The 18683-nt window shown below is 38.7% G+C and overlaps 2 protein-coding genes and 1 pseudogene across 2 annotated transcripts; all 3 read left to right on the top strand.

The window, feature by feature from the left end:
- Nucleotides 1-1600: 1600 nt before the first annotated feature.
- On the top strand, nucleotides 1601-5724 carry LOC107573807 (B-cell receptor CD22-like; annotated as a pseudogene).
- Nucleotides 5725-13319: 7595 nt separating this feature from the next.
- Nucleotides 13320-15489, top strand: LOC107573806 (B-cell receptor CD22-like). Its single transcript, XM_016260259.1, has 7 exons — nucleotides 13320-13380; nucleotides 13472-13816; nucleotides 13915-14163; nucleotides 14424-14681; nucleotides 14750-15007; nucleotides 15076-15324; nucleotides 15413-15489. Exons 1-7 carry the CDS (start codon nucleotides 13320-13322, stop codon nucleotides 15487-15489), a joined length of 1497 nt encoding a protein of 498 aa, XP_016115745.1.
- Nucleotides 15490-15769: 280 nt separating this feature from the next.
- Nucleotides 15770-18009, top strand: LOC107573805 (B-cell receptor CD22-like). The gene is made up of 5 exons (XM_016260258.1): nucleotides 15770-15810; nucleotides 16546-16691; nucleotides 16768-17016; nucleotides 17105-17177; nucleotides 17922-18009. The coding sequence occupies exons 1-5, from the start codon at nucleotides 15770-15772 to the stop codon at nucleotides 18007-18009; spliced, it is 597 nt and encodes a 198-aa protein (XP_016115744.1).
- The last annotated feature ends 674 nt before the right edge of the window (nucleotides 18010-18683 follow it).

Genomic DNA, 18683 nt, shown 5'->3' with positions numbered 1-18683 from the left:
TTTAAAATATTTATCCTGTAGATCCTCCAGTGAAACCAGTGATCTTCATCAGTCCATATGGAGAAATAGTAGAGGGGGATTCAGTGACTCTGAGATGCAGCAGTGGTTCATACCCTCCTGCAGAAATCAGCTGGTTTAAAGGAGGAACATATCTGAAATATGGACAGACATACAGCATCTCAAACATCAGCTCTGATCACAGTGGAGAATACAAGTGCAGATCCAGAAATGAACATGGAAAGAAATACTCTGATGCTGTGACTTTAAACGTCATGTGTGAGTTAATAATGGTTCAGTAACTGTGAAATTAAATCCTACAAACATAGTCTATGATGTCAATTTTATTGTGATACTTCATGACATTGATGTTTTCTTTTCTGTGTTAGATCCTCCAAAGAGAGTTTCAGTCTTTATAAGACCGTTTGGTGTAATAGTGGAGGGAGGTTCAGTGACTCTGAGCTGCAGCAGTGATGCAAACCCTCCTGCAGAAATCAGCTGGTTTAAAGGAGGAAGGTTTGTAGGATCTGGAAGAATCTACAGCATCTCAAACATCAGCTCTGATCACAGTGAAGAATACAAGTGCAAGTCCAGAAATAAACATGGAGAGAAATACTCTGATGCTGTGACTTTAAACGTCATGTGTGAGTTAATAATGGTTCAGTAACTGTGACATGAAATCATCCAAACATAGTCTATGATGTCAAATTTATTGTGATACAGTGGTATAGCAAGTCAGCGCCGGGCCGATATGCAAAAATATTTGTACGCCCCCCCCCCCCCAAACGTTATAGGTTAATGTGGGCTCCAAAGCTGCTTATTGTTGTCTTTTCTGAAGTAAATAACATTACATGAATATTCTTAAGCTGTTTTATCAACGGTATAAATGTTTGGAAATACTATTTAACGTTTTTTAAGTCTATTCATTATTTGTAGCGCGTCAGCCACCCAGTAATCACAATAAGAGTGTTTTGTTACTTTTAACATAACACAAATTGTAGCCTTTAAATTCTGTCAATTTCTATCATGAAATACAAACAATAACTGTGATTTTCCGCTCTTTAATGTGGCGCGAGACCACTGAATTCAATTAAATAAGTCATCTATTTTTCTATTCGTTCCAGCACGAGATAAACATGAATGAATATCAGAAGACATGTTGAAAAAAATCTGAACAACTTGAACGGATGTCTCATGTAGGCTAATCGGTCGATCAATCAGTGTTTCAAAAATCATCGATAAAACAGCCTGTGAACAGTCATAACATTTGTAAGATAACATTGATCTCAGAAAAGCCAACAATATAACTTTTTTTAAAAATTAAAATTAATTATTATTTTATTTGGCTGTGTCAATGCAGTGTTTGCATGTCGTTTTAAAAAATGACGCAGTTCTACAACAGAAATATGACAAAGGCACACAAGAAATTAGAGAGCCCTGCACATGACATGCAGAACATATATTTATTTATTTATTCATTTAGGCCATGAATTAAGAATTCATTCTCTCTTTTTAATTAAATGGTCCCCCTCGGTGGGGCCCCAATCAGCCCGAGCCTATTTGCACGTGCATACCCTGCATACCCAGATGCTACACCCATGTTATGATACTTAATGACATTGATGTATTTTTCTGTGTTAGATCCTCCAAAGTACGCCTCAGTGTCCATCAGTCCATCTGGTGAAATAGTGGAGGGAGATTCAGTGACTCTGAGCTGCAGCAGTGATGCAAACCCTCCTGCAGAAATCAGCTGGTTTAAAGGAGGAATGTTTGTAGGATCTGGAAGAATCTACAGCATCTCAAACATCAGCTCTGATCACAGTGGAGAATACAAGTGCAGATCCAGAAATAAACATGGAGAGAAATACTCTGCTGCTATGATGTTGAGTGTGATGTGTAAGTGAATGATGATGCAAGAACTCACAATAGATCCATTAGTTCCAGTTTGTTTGATCACTGTTGATGAGATGTTTAATTCTTTCCATTTTAGATGCTCCAAGAAATGTAGTGGTGTCCATAACTGGATCTGGTGAAATAGTGGAGGGAGATTCAGTGACTCTGAGCTGCAGCAGTGATGCAAACCCTCCTGCTCTGAACTTCAGCTGGTTTAAGGAGAATCAAAGCTCAGCTGTTGGATCTGGACAGAGTTTCAGTGCACTACAGAGTGGACGCTTCTACTGTGAGGCTCACAATCAACATGGATCTCAGAGATCAGACGCTGTTACTGTCACAGGTGAAGCTTTTATTAACACACTCCTGTATCTTCACATCATTCATCTGTTTGTTAATTATGATGATCTTCATCTTTCAGTTCATCCTGGTGCTGATAGGAACGTGATTGTGATCGCAGCAACATCTGGAGGAGTATTATTCATCATCATCATCATCATCGTACTATTTATAATGTAAATGTAATAATAAAGCTAATTTAAATATCTTCTTTTAAGCTAATGTAAAAAAGGATATTTGATTATTAATTATTTATGAACCAATTCAATTACTTATTCTTCCCTTTTTGACAGACATAGAAAACTGATGAATAGAAGATCTGCTATACATGAGTATGAGGTGAGATGATCAAAGAACCACAGAATAAAATCAGTTAAATAATAAAAATTAGCATTTTCCTACATGCAGAAATGTGTGTGTGCGTGTGTACATCTTTCTTTCTGTTTCCCTGTAGAATGATGTTCCCTGTTCCTCATATACAGCTCTTGATCCCAGGTCCAGATCTTCAGACCAGTACAACACAATCACAGTAAGTGAAATCTCAAAAACTACAGTACATCTGCAAAACATTGTTAATTTCGCTGACAAATCATTTTTGTCGTAATTTTCGTCAACAGCGTTTTTTCATTAAAACGAGACTATAATGAAAAAAAAATCACTTTGAATGACAAAAATTATGACGCAAATCTATTGACATTTTCGTCAACGAATAAAATCGAGATGAAAATGTTAGGGAGGGGCATTTTGGAAAGAGCTCCAGTCAGAGCGAATCTCCTGCATGGTTGGGAGGTTAGAAGCGCACATTTGAGGTGTACTCAGGCCTGGCACCACGAGGGGGCAAAGAGCGCATTGCTCCCTCGGATCTGATTTGTGCTCCCCCAGGTTCAGTTTGTCACAACTGTTCAGTGTTTTGAACCACATAAAGCTTATTTTAGGTTTCAGACATTTAAATATACATTTAAATTAAGTACTAGCAAAAATAAATTTATAGTTAAATACACACTCATGTCTATGGAAAGTGAAAATAATCATGCTTTCAATATGACTAACGTGTTTTATTCATATAAAATACACATTGTGTCAATAAAGTTCACTCTTTCCTTCTCCCAGTTCATTGGCCACTTACGTTCTTGTATCTAGGAGAAATGGGTGAATTTACATGATGTTAATCTGACAGATCTGATTCTCTGAATTGCGTTGCAAACATGGCAGTGTCCAGCAAAAGCACGATGCTTCAAAGGGTTAACATCGATCAAGTAAACTAAACTAGACTAAAATTAAACAATTCAGATGACTAAAATATAACTCAAACCAAATGGCAGACTAAAACTAAATCAAAATTAACAATGCTGCAAATAAGTTTGTGCATTCAAATGTCAGGTAATAAATATGTTTGTCACATAGACTGTCCATCCCAGACCTGCTGTTCACCAGTCAGGCTCTTTGGAATAAGAATCTGACAGTAAGTTCCCTATCGATACTTCACTCGTACTGTGTCGCTAAGACACTATGGGGGAAAACTCTTTTCTCCGATGACTGAAGCCTTTTTTTAATAACACAGTGTAACTGCGTGGCCATTGGTTTGTGCTGTGATATAAAAAATCGAACCAATGGCTCGGCAGCGGAGCATTTCGACGACGATCTTCACTGATCTATGAGACTCAAAGCTGCTCACCATAGAAATTGCAACGGAGTAGTGAGTACGTTGCCTGTCTGGGCACCCCCCGCACAGAGAGACGGAATGCTCTCACTAAGAGCTCCGCCCCACCCCGTGAGGGATAATAAAGCAAGGTTATACACTTCAGTTCGCTCAAAGACCCCTGCGATTCTGCGACATGGTTCCCACCTTGGTTCGGATGGCAAAGACGCAAATGACCTGTGCTCCGAGGTGATGAATTTACTGGCGAAAGAAATGGTTTCCCAGATCAGAGCGAGTCAGGCTTCTACAGCCGCTACTTCCTCATCCCCATAAAGTATGGCGGCTTACGGCCCATCCTCCGTCTCAGACACCTGAACCGTGCCCTCATGAATCGGCCGTTCAGGATGACTACTTTGAAACAGATCCTCTCGCAAGTATGCCCAGGGGACTGGTTATTTTTCCTGGACCTGAAAGATGCATACTTTTACATCCAGATAGCCCCCCATCACAGATGATTTGCCTTTGAGTGAGTGACATATCAATACATGGTATTTCCATTCTGACTGTCCTTGGCTCCCTGCACTTTTACGAAGTGCATGGACGTGGCTCTTTCCCCTCCAAGACAGAGTAGATTCTGTATTCTGAATTACCTCAATGACTGGCTCGTCTTAGCCCAATCAGAGGATGAGCTACTATCTCACAGATCCTTTTTCCTCAGCCACTTAGAATGCCTGGGGGTCATGGTCAATTTTGCCAAGAGCGCTCTGTCTCCTAGCCAACAGATATCATTCCTGGGAGCAGTTTTTGACTCGGCCCAAATAAGGACGACAATCACGCCAGAACGTGCACTGGCTATTCAGCAGCTCGCGGCCTCTTTCAAAATAGGAGCCTCTCGCCCCCTCAAGACATTTCAGAAAATGCTGGGTCTCGTGGCCTCTGCATCTCCAATGCTACAGCTGGGCCTGCTTTGCATGCGGCCCCTTTAGTACTGGCTGAAACTGCTAGTTCCGTCCCACGCCTGGCGTCTCGGATGCCTTTGTATCAAGTTGGACCAGGCCTATGCGGCAGCTCTGGGCCCTTGAAAAGAATCTCAGTGGATAGAACAGGATGTGCCCCTGGGAATGGACGGCAGAAGGAAGGTAGTCTCGACAGATGCTTCCAACACAGGTTGGGGACAGGGTTGTAGCTAAACTCTGCAGGGCATTGGCACTCCAGCACCGACGTTGCCTACCCCTGCTCTAGCATAACATGGACGGAATGTACTGGTTCCGCATAGTGTCTTAGTGATGCATATAAGTGAAGTATCGATAGGGAATGTACTTGGTTACTAACGTAACCTCGGTTCCCTGAGATACGGGAACGAGTACTGCATAACTAGCCGTGCTATGCAGCTGCACAACTCAGTAGTCGCTTCAGTCGAAGTAACCTGAGGATCATCTGGCAACAGGCCCGATTATATAAGACATATGGTCCCGCCCATTCTGGCGGGCTCCATCGCCATAGGCTTGTGCAGCTCTTTTTTATATCACTGCACGAACCAATGGCCGTGCAGTTACACTGCATTATTAAAAAAGGCTTCAGTCATCGAAGAAAAAGGAGATTTCCTCCATATAGCATCTTAGCGACGCAGTACTCGTTCCCGTATCTCAGGGAAGCAAGGTTACGTTAGTAACCAAGTACGTTTTCAGTATAATCAATAAAGAAAAACTGTCCTCATTGCGACTCAATAGATACTGAACAGCACTTTCACTCAGTTAAGCTAGACTAGCAGGGTGATTTCACCAATAAATTTAGTTCTGTGTAAATGTGTTTCACTTGTCTTATTTCTGTTGTAGCCACGTATGGAGACACCATGGTAAGACTCCACTTTTGTGGTGTCGCTGAACATTCACATCACAACTCCTGATGAACAGCTTTTGTATGATTATGTACATGTGCGACCATAGCATGCAATCAATGTTATCTTTTTTTGTTATCTTTTTTTGTTGTTTCAAGAATGTTTTTAGACATTTTATCTATGTAATAAAGGGTTGATGTGACTGTAATTGCCCACTATTCCTTGTTAAACATAACTTAAAATGCTAAAATTCAAAGACCATTTTCAACATTTTATTTCAAATCTGTAGTTTAGTGTGCATATCAAACTGACCAAGTTGCGTGATTTCAGCAAGCGTCATTTTATGTCATTCAGTGTCACTTTTTTAAATTCTGATACTTTGATGCTAAAATGAAATGATCACACAGCAAATTCCTGAACTGAAAAATGATGTGGGTTTTGTTAGTAGTGTACAAGATGTTTACATGTATACCGTTTATATCTTTATATCCATGGATATTTTTTGTATGTATATGAATATTGATGCTGTATGTTGTTTGCATTAGATGATTTGATGTAGTTTAGATATATTGAAACCTTAGTGATTTTTGTTCTATGATTGTTAGATAATGAGGAACTTGACTGTTGTATGTGCAGTAATGCATTGATGTTTTATATTTAAAACTTATGTTTAATATTGTTGTTCTCCTTTTGTAATAACCACACCTTGTTCCACATGTTGAGCCAATAATGGAAATCAATGGAATTTTATGCATTCTTATTGATGCCCCACAGTGATTAGACTTTTTACCAAAATCCACGAAACATGTATTACAATATATAAATAAGATACAAAAGCAAAAGTGAACCAAGATAGCATAGGTATGTCTGCAAGATGTCTGTTAAAGATTGAATCATCTGGAAAGTATCTGCTGTGTACAAACATCTGATAGACGGCTTTAAGATGTCAGTTTTGCATCCATTCTAAATCATAAACATCTTAAAGACATTTTCTAAACGTCTGTTTGACATCAGATAGGAAACATCAGACGTATTGCAGATGAGCAAACACTGTAGTCAGTCTTGCAGATGTAAATGCAGACGTCAAACAAACATCTGTGATTCACGTGTGCTATCAGGAAACTTGAGTGTACAATAACACCTAATATCGAATTAGTGTGGACTTTATATGGAAACTATAGGATACATAAAACAAATATATTCATAAAATATCATACTTGCATATTAAATTCAACATACTCTGCAAGTAATCAGAATAGTGAATTTAATCGTATTGTGGACTGCTCTTCTATTAAATTGCTTTGTATTATTCACCTTGGTTCGAGTCTTTCCTTTGCATTTAAACACATCTGACCAGCAGATGTCCTCAGGTGTGCGGTGTTAAGGCCCCAATATACTCAAAACGAAGTTCCTTTTCATTCTTCGTTTAGGGGTAAATTGAAGTTCGAAATACGTGAGCAGTAGTCAACATTTAAAGTGGATCAAAACATTTAATCGAAGTTCTCCTAATACCTAAACCCAAAATGTGTTCTTGTATTAGGACAATTTTAATGAGATTTTTTGATCTGCTTCAAATGTTGACTACTGTAGGTTTATATGAATATGTAAAGATGTGCGTTCCTCTCAGTAACAACATAAACACAACAAAAATGGAGAAAACAGCAAGAATTATATATATATATATATATGTAAATCTGATCATAGCAACATGGGTATGTTTGCACGAGCTCTGTAAATTAGCACTCCCGTGAAGTCATGTCACGTGTATTTACATGGCACTTTATTCAATATATTGCTTAAAAGCAAGCAGCAGTATTAAACATGAAAAACATTTCATGATATCATCAAAAGCAAAACTTAATTTGCTTCTTTAAAGCGGCTATCCACTGCACGAACATCTCACCTCCAAGGAATCAACAGGCAAAATTAACTCAGAGAAGAGTCCTGTGAGAAAGAAGGCGGAGCCTCAGCGCAGACCTCCTATGACTTAATCATCACGGACCAATGGTAGTACGAAGGTGTTTTGCAGCCGGAACAAACTTTTCCTGAAAGTTCGCTTTGGCAAGCCATATCAAACTCCCAAAACGAACACAAATCGAACTTTTCTGTACGTTCTTCAGTTCATTCTTAGATTTCGCTTGAAGTATATCGAGGCCTTTAGAAACAGTGAATCATTTTGAGAATAAATTGATTTGAATGTGTAAAAATGTTCTCATATCACTACCGTTATCGGTGAAGATTCATTTTTTATTGATCATACCTGACCACCAATTTAATGTTTCAATATCAACATTGACTGCCACAAATAGATTTGCCTTTTCCTGTTACATTTTTATTTTACTATTTAAAATGGGTAAAATCTTACTTCAGTGTAGAGCTAAAGTTGTGCCGTTGACTGGCTCAGCACGTCTCTCTTACATGACGTCGAACGAATTCAAACATGGGGGTGTTTCTCAATGTGCGTTCCTCTGGGTACAGAGTGGTGGAACTATGATGTCTACTTTGTACGCAAAAACCTGGAAGCGAGTTAGCATTTTAGCACTTCCGGCTCCATCGTCCCAGAGTCAATGGGTTTTGTGAATGGGATTTTGGTTAAATCCATAAAATAAGGTCCATGGTTCACACAGGCTCAAGATACTTTCATGTTTAATTCTACGACATAAAACACACTGGTTACACCCCACTCTTGATTTTTTAAAAGTGTAACATTTCTTAAAAAAGCTAATAAGTTGCTAAATGGGACTGCAGGCGCTGTCGGAGACATTCAACGTCATTACACTGAACATTTTATCAATTGACAGTATTTTCCAGTCGTAGTATAATTTGTAATACAATTAATTGTAGAATAACCAGTTAATAGTTTCCCACATTTTATATTGTTGTTCGACAATGTTTTTTTGTTTTGCCCCGAAATGCAACACAAGTGGATGAAAGATGCTTGTTTTATCGCTTTGCCGCTGATGCAGAGACTCTGGGTTCGGACCATAAGGTAAACTCATATTACGATCATTCCATGTAAACACCACATGTACCGGCTTAGTCACGGGGAAAGTGAAACTTTAACGAAGCATAGTGCTTAAAGCCACGTTAAAATTAAATGTTTACGGCCACATGAAGCTGTTAGAAAGCATATGAGGATCTTCTAGAAGTAAGGATAAAATAGCATTTTGTGTAACCACCCTAACAAAGCTGAAATGTGGTACTTTATTCACTAAAATAAGTTACCATATCCAAAAACTCGCTCACTCTGCTGTTATTTAATATATTAAATGCACTAGAATTGTATTGAATAGTACGTGGAGACACGTTTTTAATTAAAATATTCATATTAATCAAGGATTGATTGACTTTTAATGCACCTTATTTCAAAATGTACAGACATATGTGCTTTCATATGTCCTTTAGTTATGATTATTTCATTTATTCACTATACTATTAATTACTAATGTCTGATTTCAGTTTTAGTTTGGCTCTAGTTTTGTATTTATTCCAGTTTATATGAAAAGATTCATGTAGCGTGGGTTAAAATTCATCTACAGAGTAAATCCTTTTCACTGAAATTGTTAAAAATAAGTTTGAAAAGTTGTCGGGAGCATGGTGGAGGTGACGTTGAAGGCGAGCGACCGTGATGCAGTAGTTCGTTTGTAGCCTAAGTTTAGCTTTTAAGTTCTGGCACTTATATTTAGGCTTGAAAATTCATCAAAGTTACATTATTTTGTGAAGATTATCTTGATGGACAAAACGTGTAAGTTTCATGAACTATGGTTGAACACAGAGCTTATTTTTTGCGATAATCCAAAAGCCTATGGAAAAATCCTATAGATCCGCATACAAAGTGACGTCATAGTTCCCCCGCTCTATTTTTCGCAGTATGTATACGCCGATACTACCAGCTTTCTCTCTCTTCTCTGACAGCACACTGCAGTGTAATGACAACATTTATAAAAATGTTGTCCAACCAAATACACATGTAATAACATATTTTTATTCAAACTCACTTCATAACGTCAGTCAAGTGTTTGAAATAACTTCCTTTTGTGATCCGATGTGGCTACTTATTAAAGAATCATTATTCATCGCCCTCTGGCTTCCAGTGAATGAATCATACATTACATGAGTGTACTCATTAATGGTCACACCACCCTATTTTGGGTAAAAATCGGAAAAATCAATGTATGGTTTTTCACTGTAAATTATAGATTCTTTTTCCACTTCCAAAATCTTACTGCACTTACTTCACCCCTCGCCTCACTGTGGCGACACCTGCCTACTCACGTCTTTCAATCTGTCGTTTGGCATCTTAAAGGTGCAGTAGGAGATCTTGGACAATGCTAACTTTAGCCTGATAGCACTGAAAGCGTACGACCCACACTCCCTGCAAATCGCCGAACAAAGCCACGCCTCCTGAACCCATGAACGCGCACAGACCAGATGACCAGAGACAACATTACCACAATACATCATGTGTCATTCACTGTTGACAACACTTTATAGTACAGTTAGTAACAGTATACTGAGGAAGGAAGGAAGGTCAGGTCGTTGATGTCCTGCTATTCTCGCTCTGTCTGCACAGCGTACATGAACACGCTGATGATGTGTCCTGTCTGCGCGAGCAGGGTGCACAGAGGTATGCTAATAGATATGTTGACAGGCAGGTAGGAAAGCCTATGATAATGTTTGAACCGAATATTTTGATTGGATGAACATTTCTTGGTCCTTCGCCTTCCACAGAATATAAATACATCTAAATAAATTTAGACCACTTACCTTAATGATTGCTATTGGTATGTGAAGATACTTTCAACCGGCATAACAAAAATCACCTATTGGATCTGTAGGATATCAGACCGAATCTGTCCTAATTCCCTTGCATATTAATGGTGGAGTTCCCTTTAAAATCTTAAATGATTCCCTTTGAGCTAAATTATTAAATTATTGACCTGTTTACCCTACAGATCTTTATATATAAGCACTAAGCACCCTCCACAGGGGAAAATTCCGGGGTCATCCAAACCTGCACCCTCTATAGGATAAACTTCAGCTACACTACTCTTGAGTCACACAAATGTTTCCTCATCAACTACATCTTTGGTGCATGTGAGCTATTACCACAATACATCATGTGTCATTCACTGTTGACAACACTTTATAGTACAGTTAGTAACAGTATACTGAGGAAGGAAGGAAGGTCAGGTCGTTGATGTCCTGCTATTCTCGCTCTGTCTGCACAGCGTACATGAAGGCGCTGATGACGTATCCTGTCTGCGCGAACAGGGTGCACAGGTATGCTAATACATACGTTGACAGGCAGGTAGGAAAGGCAATTAAAACACTTGGACCGAGTGTTTTGAGTGGATGAACATTTCTTGGTCCTTCGCCTTCCACAGAATATAAATACATCTAAATAAATTTAGACCACTTACCTTAATGATTGCTATTGGTATGTGAAGATACTTTCAACCGGCATAACAAAAATCACCTATTGGATCTTTATATATAAGCACTAAGCACCCTCCACAGGGGAAAATTCCGGGGTCATCCAAACCTGCGCCCTCTATAGGATAAACTTCAGCTACACTACTCTTGAGTCACACAAATGTTTCCTCATCAACTACATCTTTGGTGCATGTGAGCTTCAAAGCCTCGTACTTCCTGGATTGCATGCCTCAGTCAGAGAAACAAATGCCTTTTGATATGAATGGATCGTTTTCTCCAGGTATTACATTCAGAGTTAAACAGTATCAGCAAAATCTGCCTTCAGATGTCAGAGCGTCTGTCCATCTCTCATGAGGGTCACATGATCACACAGTAAACACCTCTAGAGAGATGCTGCTGTGAGTTTGCACATGGCTTGTTTTCTCACATCTGTGGCCGCTACAGTGGAACTGCATCTATGGCCATATTTAGAGGTTCAAAATATAACAGGAGACAACAGAGAAGTGATACAAGGCCAGAGTTAGAATAAAAAGCTTAGACGATCTCATATGGTCCAGGAGGATGCGACTTCAATATTCGTTTACTCTATTAATTCTTGAGAAGTTCTTATGAAATTATTTATTTTCTTGTTTCCCCAGGATAAGATTAAATATGCATGTAAGTTTGAAAACATAATAAGCATCTCTATGGTCTGACAACGTTTATTTTTCCTTCATAAAGATATAGTTTACACCTAGTGTGTGACGTCCGTCTAATGTCATCTATGTGCTGGTTGCCATGTTTAGTCTCTACTTCTGCTATGTCTGTACTATGTGAAGTGTTATATCCTCCTGCTAAAATATAAGGTGTTGACTACATAAAAACCCCATTGCTGGTCTCATCCTGATCATTTGTAGTGCTGTCACCGGTCAGGCGTTTTGGTTAAACGGGTAAGAACATGATTTTATAATCATTCTGTAGACTGATTATCATCAAATGTGTGTATGTGTGTGTGTGGTGTAGGGGGGATTGGGGCTTGTTGTCACACAGGGAAGTTCCCATTAACGAAGTTTAAGGTCAAAAGTCCAATTGTTTCTGTATGTTGTTTGCAAACACCTATTCAAAAATGTTTTAGATTTAAATACTTTTTGTAAATTATGCCCTCCAAGTAGTTAAAATTCCAGTAACACTTTCACTGGAGTAAAAAAGGGAAAACTAGCCCCAGTATATGATAACAGGAACTATACATCTGTGGTATTCTATCTTGTTTATTTTATTTTTATTTTTTTAAGTATTCCTGTAGTCAGTCTGTCAGTCATATTTATTTATAGAGCACATTTAAAAACAACAGCTGTTGGCCAAAGTGCTGTACAAGATTAAGCATATAACAAAATACAAAAGTAAACATAGAACACAGCGACAGATAGTACACTAAAGTTATGCCACTGCTCTTATTTATGACCATAAGCAACAGTAAATAAATACGTTTTAAGAAGAGACTTAAAATCAGCATATGTTGGTGCAGTTCTTATATAGGGTGGTAACTTGTTCCATAACTGTGGAGCAGCCACTGAAAAGGCACGATCTCCTTTTGATTTCAAGTGTGACCTTGGAACAGTCAACTGAAGACTACTAGTCTACTGTAGCTCAAAAAGTAGAGCAAGGTGCTAGCAACGCTAAGGTCATGGGTTTAATTTCCATAGAATGCATGAACTGATAAAAATGCAATGCGAGTTAATTTGGATGAAAGCATCTACCAAGTGCATGCATGAAAGTAGATTAAATGTTGTTGATTAAGTCAATAAAATTGTAGGTAACTTTTAAAATCTTCACCTGGTGGTTAGATGTGTTTTTTAATACATATACTGTAAGCCCGTTGTAAGCACTGACATGTGTGGTGTTTTGGGTGTTGGTTTGACCACAAAGTTTATTCTGTAGCTTAAGCCACAAGACTATCTTGGTCACTATCTACACTAGCCAGAAAGAGGAAGTTAAAGTCTTGTGTGCTTAACTATAGTTTAACTGCACAGCAAAAAGTTGCAAAAAACCCTAAACCTCAATAAACACAAGCATCTTAACAGACAATGAACTAACTGTAATAGTTGATGTTTACTTGGCATTGTTCTATAAAATATTACAATGTTACAAACGAATATTACAAAAACATACTGTACAACTGTACATTTATTTATAGGTGTTGCTATGGTGATGTCAGTCAGAATGGCTCCTCCTCTTCCTCTGATCATTCTGATTATGATTCACAGTGAGTGACTGCAACACTTCAGAAACACTTGAGAGAGAGACTTGCTTTGACAAAGGATGTACATTTGTTCAAAATGAATTCTGTGTTTCAGGGGTTTCTGGTGCTGATTGGGATGTGAGTTACAGTCCTTCACACATCTGTGCACTAAAGAACTCATCAGTGATAATGAGCTGCACTTATACATACCCTACTGGACATCAGATCATGAAAGTGTTCTGGTCCAAAAATAATGTAAAGGGTGAAGACCATCCAGATCTTTCTGAGGATCCTGAATACAGTCAGAGGCTTCAGTATCTGGGAGACACACAGCAGGACTGCAGCATCAGACTGAGTCATGTGACACAGAAAGATGAACACATGTACTATTTCAGATTCATCACTGATAAACCTGATGGAAAATGGACTGGTGATCCAGGAGTGACTCTTACTGTCACAGGTGACTTTCATGAGGCGGAGCTCTTCTTCTGTGCATTATGTTGAATAATAATCAGTGTATGACAGCAGCACTAGATATAATGTGTGTGTTGTGTTCAGATCTTCAGGTGGAGGCTCCTGAGAGAGTGACAGAGGGTCATAATGTCAGTCTGACATGTAACAGCAGCTGCACTCTGACTGACAGAGCAACATTCATCTGGTACAGAAACTCACAGCCATTAACTGAGAGAAGAGACGGAAACAATCAACTCCTGCTGCAGTCAGTCAGAAGAGAGGATGCAGGCAGATACAGCTGTGCTCTACATGGACACAGTTACATCTCTCCTGCTGCTCGTCTCAGTGTCACGTGTGAGTACTGATTAATTTGCTCTTTTTAAAAACTTTTTATTTATAACTTTCACAGTCTTTTACCCTAAAGACACAACTCTTCCATCTACACTTGAGCCTCTAACGCTAGCACTCTCTATTCAATCGACTTGTTTTCTTTTTATTTCTTTAAAAAAAAAAAATTAAATAACTTGACCCTCTAACGGATAAAACCGTCTGCTAAATAATTGAATGTAAATGTAACATTTTGGAACTACATATTTAATTTATGTCCTCTCTAGATGCACCAAAGAACGTCTCAGTGTCCATAAATGGATCTGGTGAAATAGTGGAGGGAGGTTCAGTGACTCTGAGCTGCAGCAGTGATTCAAACCTTCCTGCTCTGAACTTCAGCTGGTTTAAAGGAGGAAGGCTTGTAGGATCTGGAAGAATCTACAGCATCTCAAACATCAGCTCTGATCACAGTGAAGAATACAAGTGCAAGTCCATCAGTGAACATGGAGAGAAATACTCTGATGCTGTGACTTTAAACATTATGTGTGAGTTAATGATCAAAATTCACAATTTTTTCACATTTATTGTGAATTAAAATGTTTGTCCTTTATAGACCCTCCAAAGAATGTCTCAGTGTCCATAACTGGATCTGGAGAAATAGTGGAGGGAGATTCAGTGACTCTGAGCTGCAGCAGTGATGCAAACCCTCCTGCTCTGAACTTCAGCTGGTTTAAAGGAAGAAATCTTGTAGGATCTGGAAGAATCTACAGCATCTCAAACATCAGCTCTGATCACAGTGGAGAATACAAGTGCAAGTCCAGAAATAAAATTGGAGAGAAATACTCTGATGCTGTGACTTTAAACATTATGTGTGAGTTAATGATCAAAATTCACAATTTTTTCACATTTATTGTGAATTAAAATGTTTGTCCTTTTTAGACCCTCCAAAGAATGTCTCAGTGTCCATAACTGGATCTGGAGAAATAGTGGAGGGAGATTCAGTGACTCTGAGCTGCAGCAGTGATTCAAACCCTCCTGCTCTGAACTTCAGCTGGTTTAAGGAGAATCAAAGCTCAGCTGTTGGATCTGGACAGAGTTTCAGTGCACTACAGAGTGGACGCTTCTACTGTGAGGCTCACAATCAACATGGATCTCAGAGATCAGACGCTGTTACTGTCATTGTTAAAGGTAGAGCAGCTCATTTACTTTCATGATTCCTTCTAAAGTGAAGCAAATAAATCTGTTCAGATGTTTTACTCTCTTGTCTCTGTTGTAGGCCGTCTGGTGATATTGTACATATCCATTGGAGTGGTTTGTGGAGCTGCAGTTATCATCGGAATGCTTATTTGGTAAGACGTGTGTAATTTACAGGTATAACCGTCGGTAAAGGAAAAAAATTGTCGTAAGGGTAACTTTTGTTTATATTAATATTGTAATATAAGGGTAATATTGTTGGAAAATCTTAGGCATAAAATGTAATTGGTATTGACCAATGAAATATTATCACATAAGAAATGCAAGTCCAATATTGTTATAATACAATATTGTTACGGGGCAGACAAGACGCGAGACGTGCGGACCCATGTGTAAGCTTTATTCACAGGCGTGGTCAGAAACAGGCATGGGTCAGACAATGGCAAACTGGTATGGAGAAGACAAGGCAAGGGCAATCCGGTAAACTAGCAAGGGTCAGTCGACGGCAAACGGAACCCAACAGGGGGAGACAGAAGAGCAACCCAATAAACAGTCCAAGGTCATTAACGGCAAGGCAAGGTCTCGGAACAGGGTACAGGCTAAACAATACTCGGCAGAGAATGGTTGTTTGAGCTGACATGTAACAGCAGCTGCACTCTGACTGACAGAGCAACATTCATCTGGTACAGAAACTCACAGCCATTAACTGAGAGAAGAGACGGAAACAATCAACTCCTGCTGCAGTCAGTCAGAAGAGAGGATGCAGGCAGATACAGCTGTGCTCTACATGGACACAGTTACATCTCTCCTGCTGCTCGTCTCAGTGTCACGTGTGAGTACTGATTAATTTGCTCTTTTTAAAAACTTTTTATTTATAACTTTCACAGTCTTTTACCCTAAAGACACAACTCTTCCATCTACACTTGAGCCTCTAACGCTAGCACTCTCTATTCTACTTGTATTCAATCGACTTGTTTTCTTTTTATTTCTTTAAAAAATTTTTTTTAAATAACTTGACCCTCTAACGGATAAAACCGTCTGCTAAATAATTGAATGTAAATGTAACATTTTGGAACTACACATTTAATTTATGTCCTCTCTAGATGCACCAAAGAACGTCTCAGTGTCCATAAATGGATCTGGTGAAATAGTGGAGGGAGGTTCAGTGACTCTGAGCTGCAGCAGTGATGCAAACCCTCCTGCTCTGAACTTCAGCTGGTTTAAAGGAGGAAGGTTTGTAGGATCTGGAAGAATCTACAGCATCTCAAAGATCAGCTCTGATCACAGTGGAGAATACAAGTGCAAGTCCAGAAATAAACATGGAGAGAAATACTCTGATGCTGTGACTTTAAACGTCATGTGTGAGTTAATGATCAAAATTTCCAAACACACAATTTTCTTCCGTTTATTGTGAATTAAAATGTTTGTCCTTTTTAGACCCTCCAAAGAATGTCTCAGTGTCCATAACTGGATCTGGAGAAATAGTGGAGGGAGATTCAGTGACTCTGAGCTGCAGCAGTGATGCAAACCCTCCTGCTCTGATCTTCAGCTGGTTTAAGGAGAATCAAAGCTCAGCTGTTGGATCTGAACAGAGTTTCAGTGCACTACAGAGTGGACGCTTCTACTGTGAGGCTCACAATCAACATGGATCTCAGAGATCAGACGCTGTTACTGTCATTGTTAAAGGTAGAGCAGCTCATTTACTTTCATGATTCCTTCTAAAGTGAAGCAAATAAATCTGTTCAGATGTTTTACTCTCTTGTCTCTGTTGTAGGCCGTCTGGTGATATTGTACATATCCATTGGAGTGGTTTGTGGAGCTGCAGTTATCATCGGAATGCTTATTTGGTAAGACGTGTGTAATTTACAGGTATAACCGTCGGTAAAGGAAAAAAATTGTCGTAAGGGTAACTTTTGTTTATATTAATATTGTAATATAAGGGTAATATTGTTGGAAAATCTTAGGCATAAAATGTAATTGGTATTGACCAATGAAATATTATCACATAAGAAATGCAAGTCCAATATTGTTATAATACAATATTGTTACGGGGCAGACAAGACGCGAGACGTGCGGACCCATGTGTAAGCTTTATTCACAGGCGTGGTCAGAAACAGGCATGGGTCAGACAATGGCAAACTGGTATGGAGAAGACAAGGCAAGGGCAATCCGGTAAACTAGCAAGGGTCAGTCGACGGCAAACGGAACCCAACAGGGGGAGACAGAAGAGCAACCCAATAAACAGTCCAAGGTCATTAACGGCAAGGCAAGGTCTCGGAACAGGGTACAGGCTAAACAATACTCGGCAGAGAATGGTTGTTTGAGTGAGTGTTATATGGTTAATGTGTGATTGATGACAGCTGTGTGCAATCAGTGCTGTGTGCAATCAGTGCAATGGCTGATGGGATATGTAGTCCGGGATGACATGCAACAGTTTGTGTTGTGCGAGAGTCAATGTAATGAAAGGGTGACCTCTGGTGGTGATTGAACGGAAGTCCATGGACAGGATTCGTGACAAATATATGAATTATCTCATCTTTTAAATAAAACATGTCACTTCACTTTTATTTAACACCTTCATTGTTTTTAAGGAGAAGCAGGATAAAAAAGAGAAAAGACACGTTTGAAACTCAGGTGAGAAAAATTAGTTTTGTAATCAATAGTCTCATCAATAAATAAGAGTTCTGACTTTATATAGTGAGTTTATAAGCATTAGTTATTTATTTTGTCTCTATTTCTTTAATGTCAAAGATGAATCATTCCAGACCTGATCATGACAGATGCACAGCATCTAATGTTGAGTCGACTGAACCTTTATATGAGAATGTAATGGTAAGTTGTTGTTATAGTCTGTTGATGTGAACGCTAATGTAATTATTATTATTATTATAGGTGACCTAATAGTTCTTGTATGTTGAAGCATTTTTTAATTCAATTTTCTCTCTATTCTGTTTTTTTTTTCTTTAATGGCAAAGATGAATCATTCCAGACCTTGTGATGTTGAGATGACTGAACCTGTGTATGAGAATACAATGGTAAGTGTTTTCACTCATTACCTAGAATATCAAATGTCTATTCACTAAGGATATGGTGCAGACAATATAATTTACTTTTCAAGATCAAGTAATTCAAGTCCTTTTATACTGACCAGGAATTTGAAGTGCATTATTTATTAGCTTATTCATTTACTTTCAGCATGACATAAGCTGAATCCCACCTGTCGCAAAAAGTCAGTGACTTCTCTTATAAAACTGAATTTTTTTTGGTGTAAACTCTAAAAATAGTTCAATCCAAAAGTATTGTTTAGTGTAAAACATATTGAAGATTAGCTGATAGACTGTTGATTCATTAAA

This window comes from Sinocyclocheilus grahami, unplaced genomic scaffold (genome assembly GCF_001515645.1).
Source record: "Sinocyclocheilus grahami isolate Dianchi unplaced genomic scaffold, SAMN03320097.WGS_v1.1 scaffold2040.1, whole genome shotgun sequence".
In the NCBI taxonomy this organism is placed as follows: domain Eukaryota; kingdom Metazoa; phylum Chordata; class Actinopteri; order Cypriniformes; family Cyprinidae; genus Sinocyclocheilus; species Sinocyclocheilus grahami.
The sequence above is the reverse complement of the archived record's forward strand: the minus strand, read 5'-3'. Positions and strand labels throughout refer to the sequence as shown.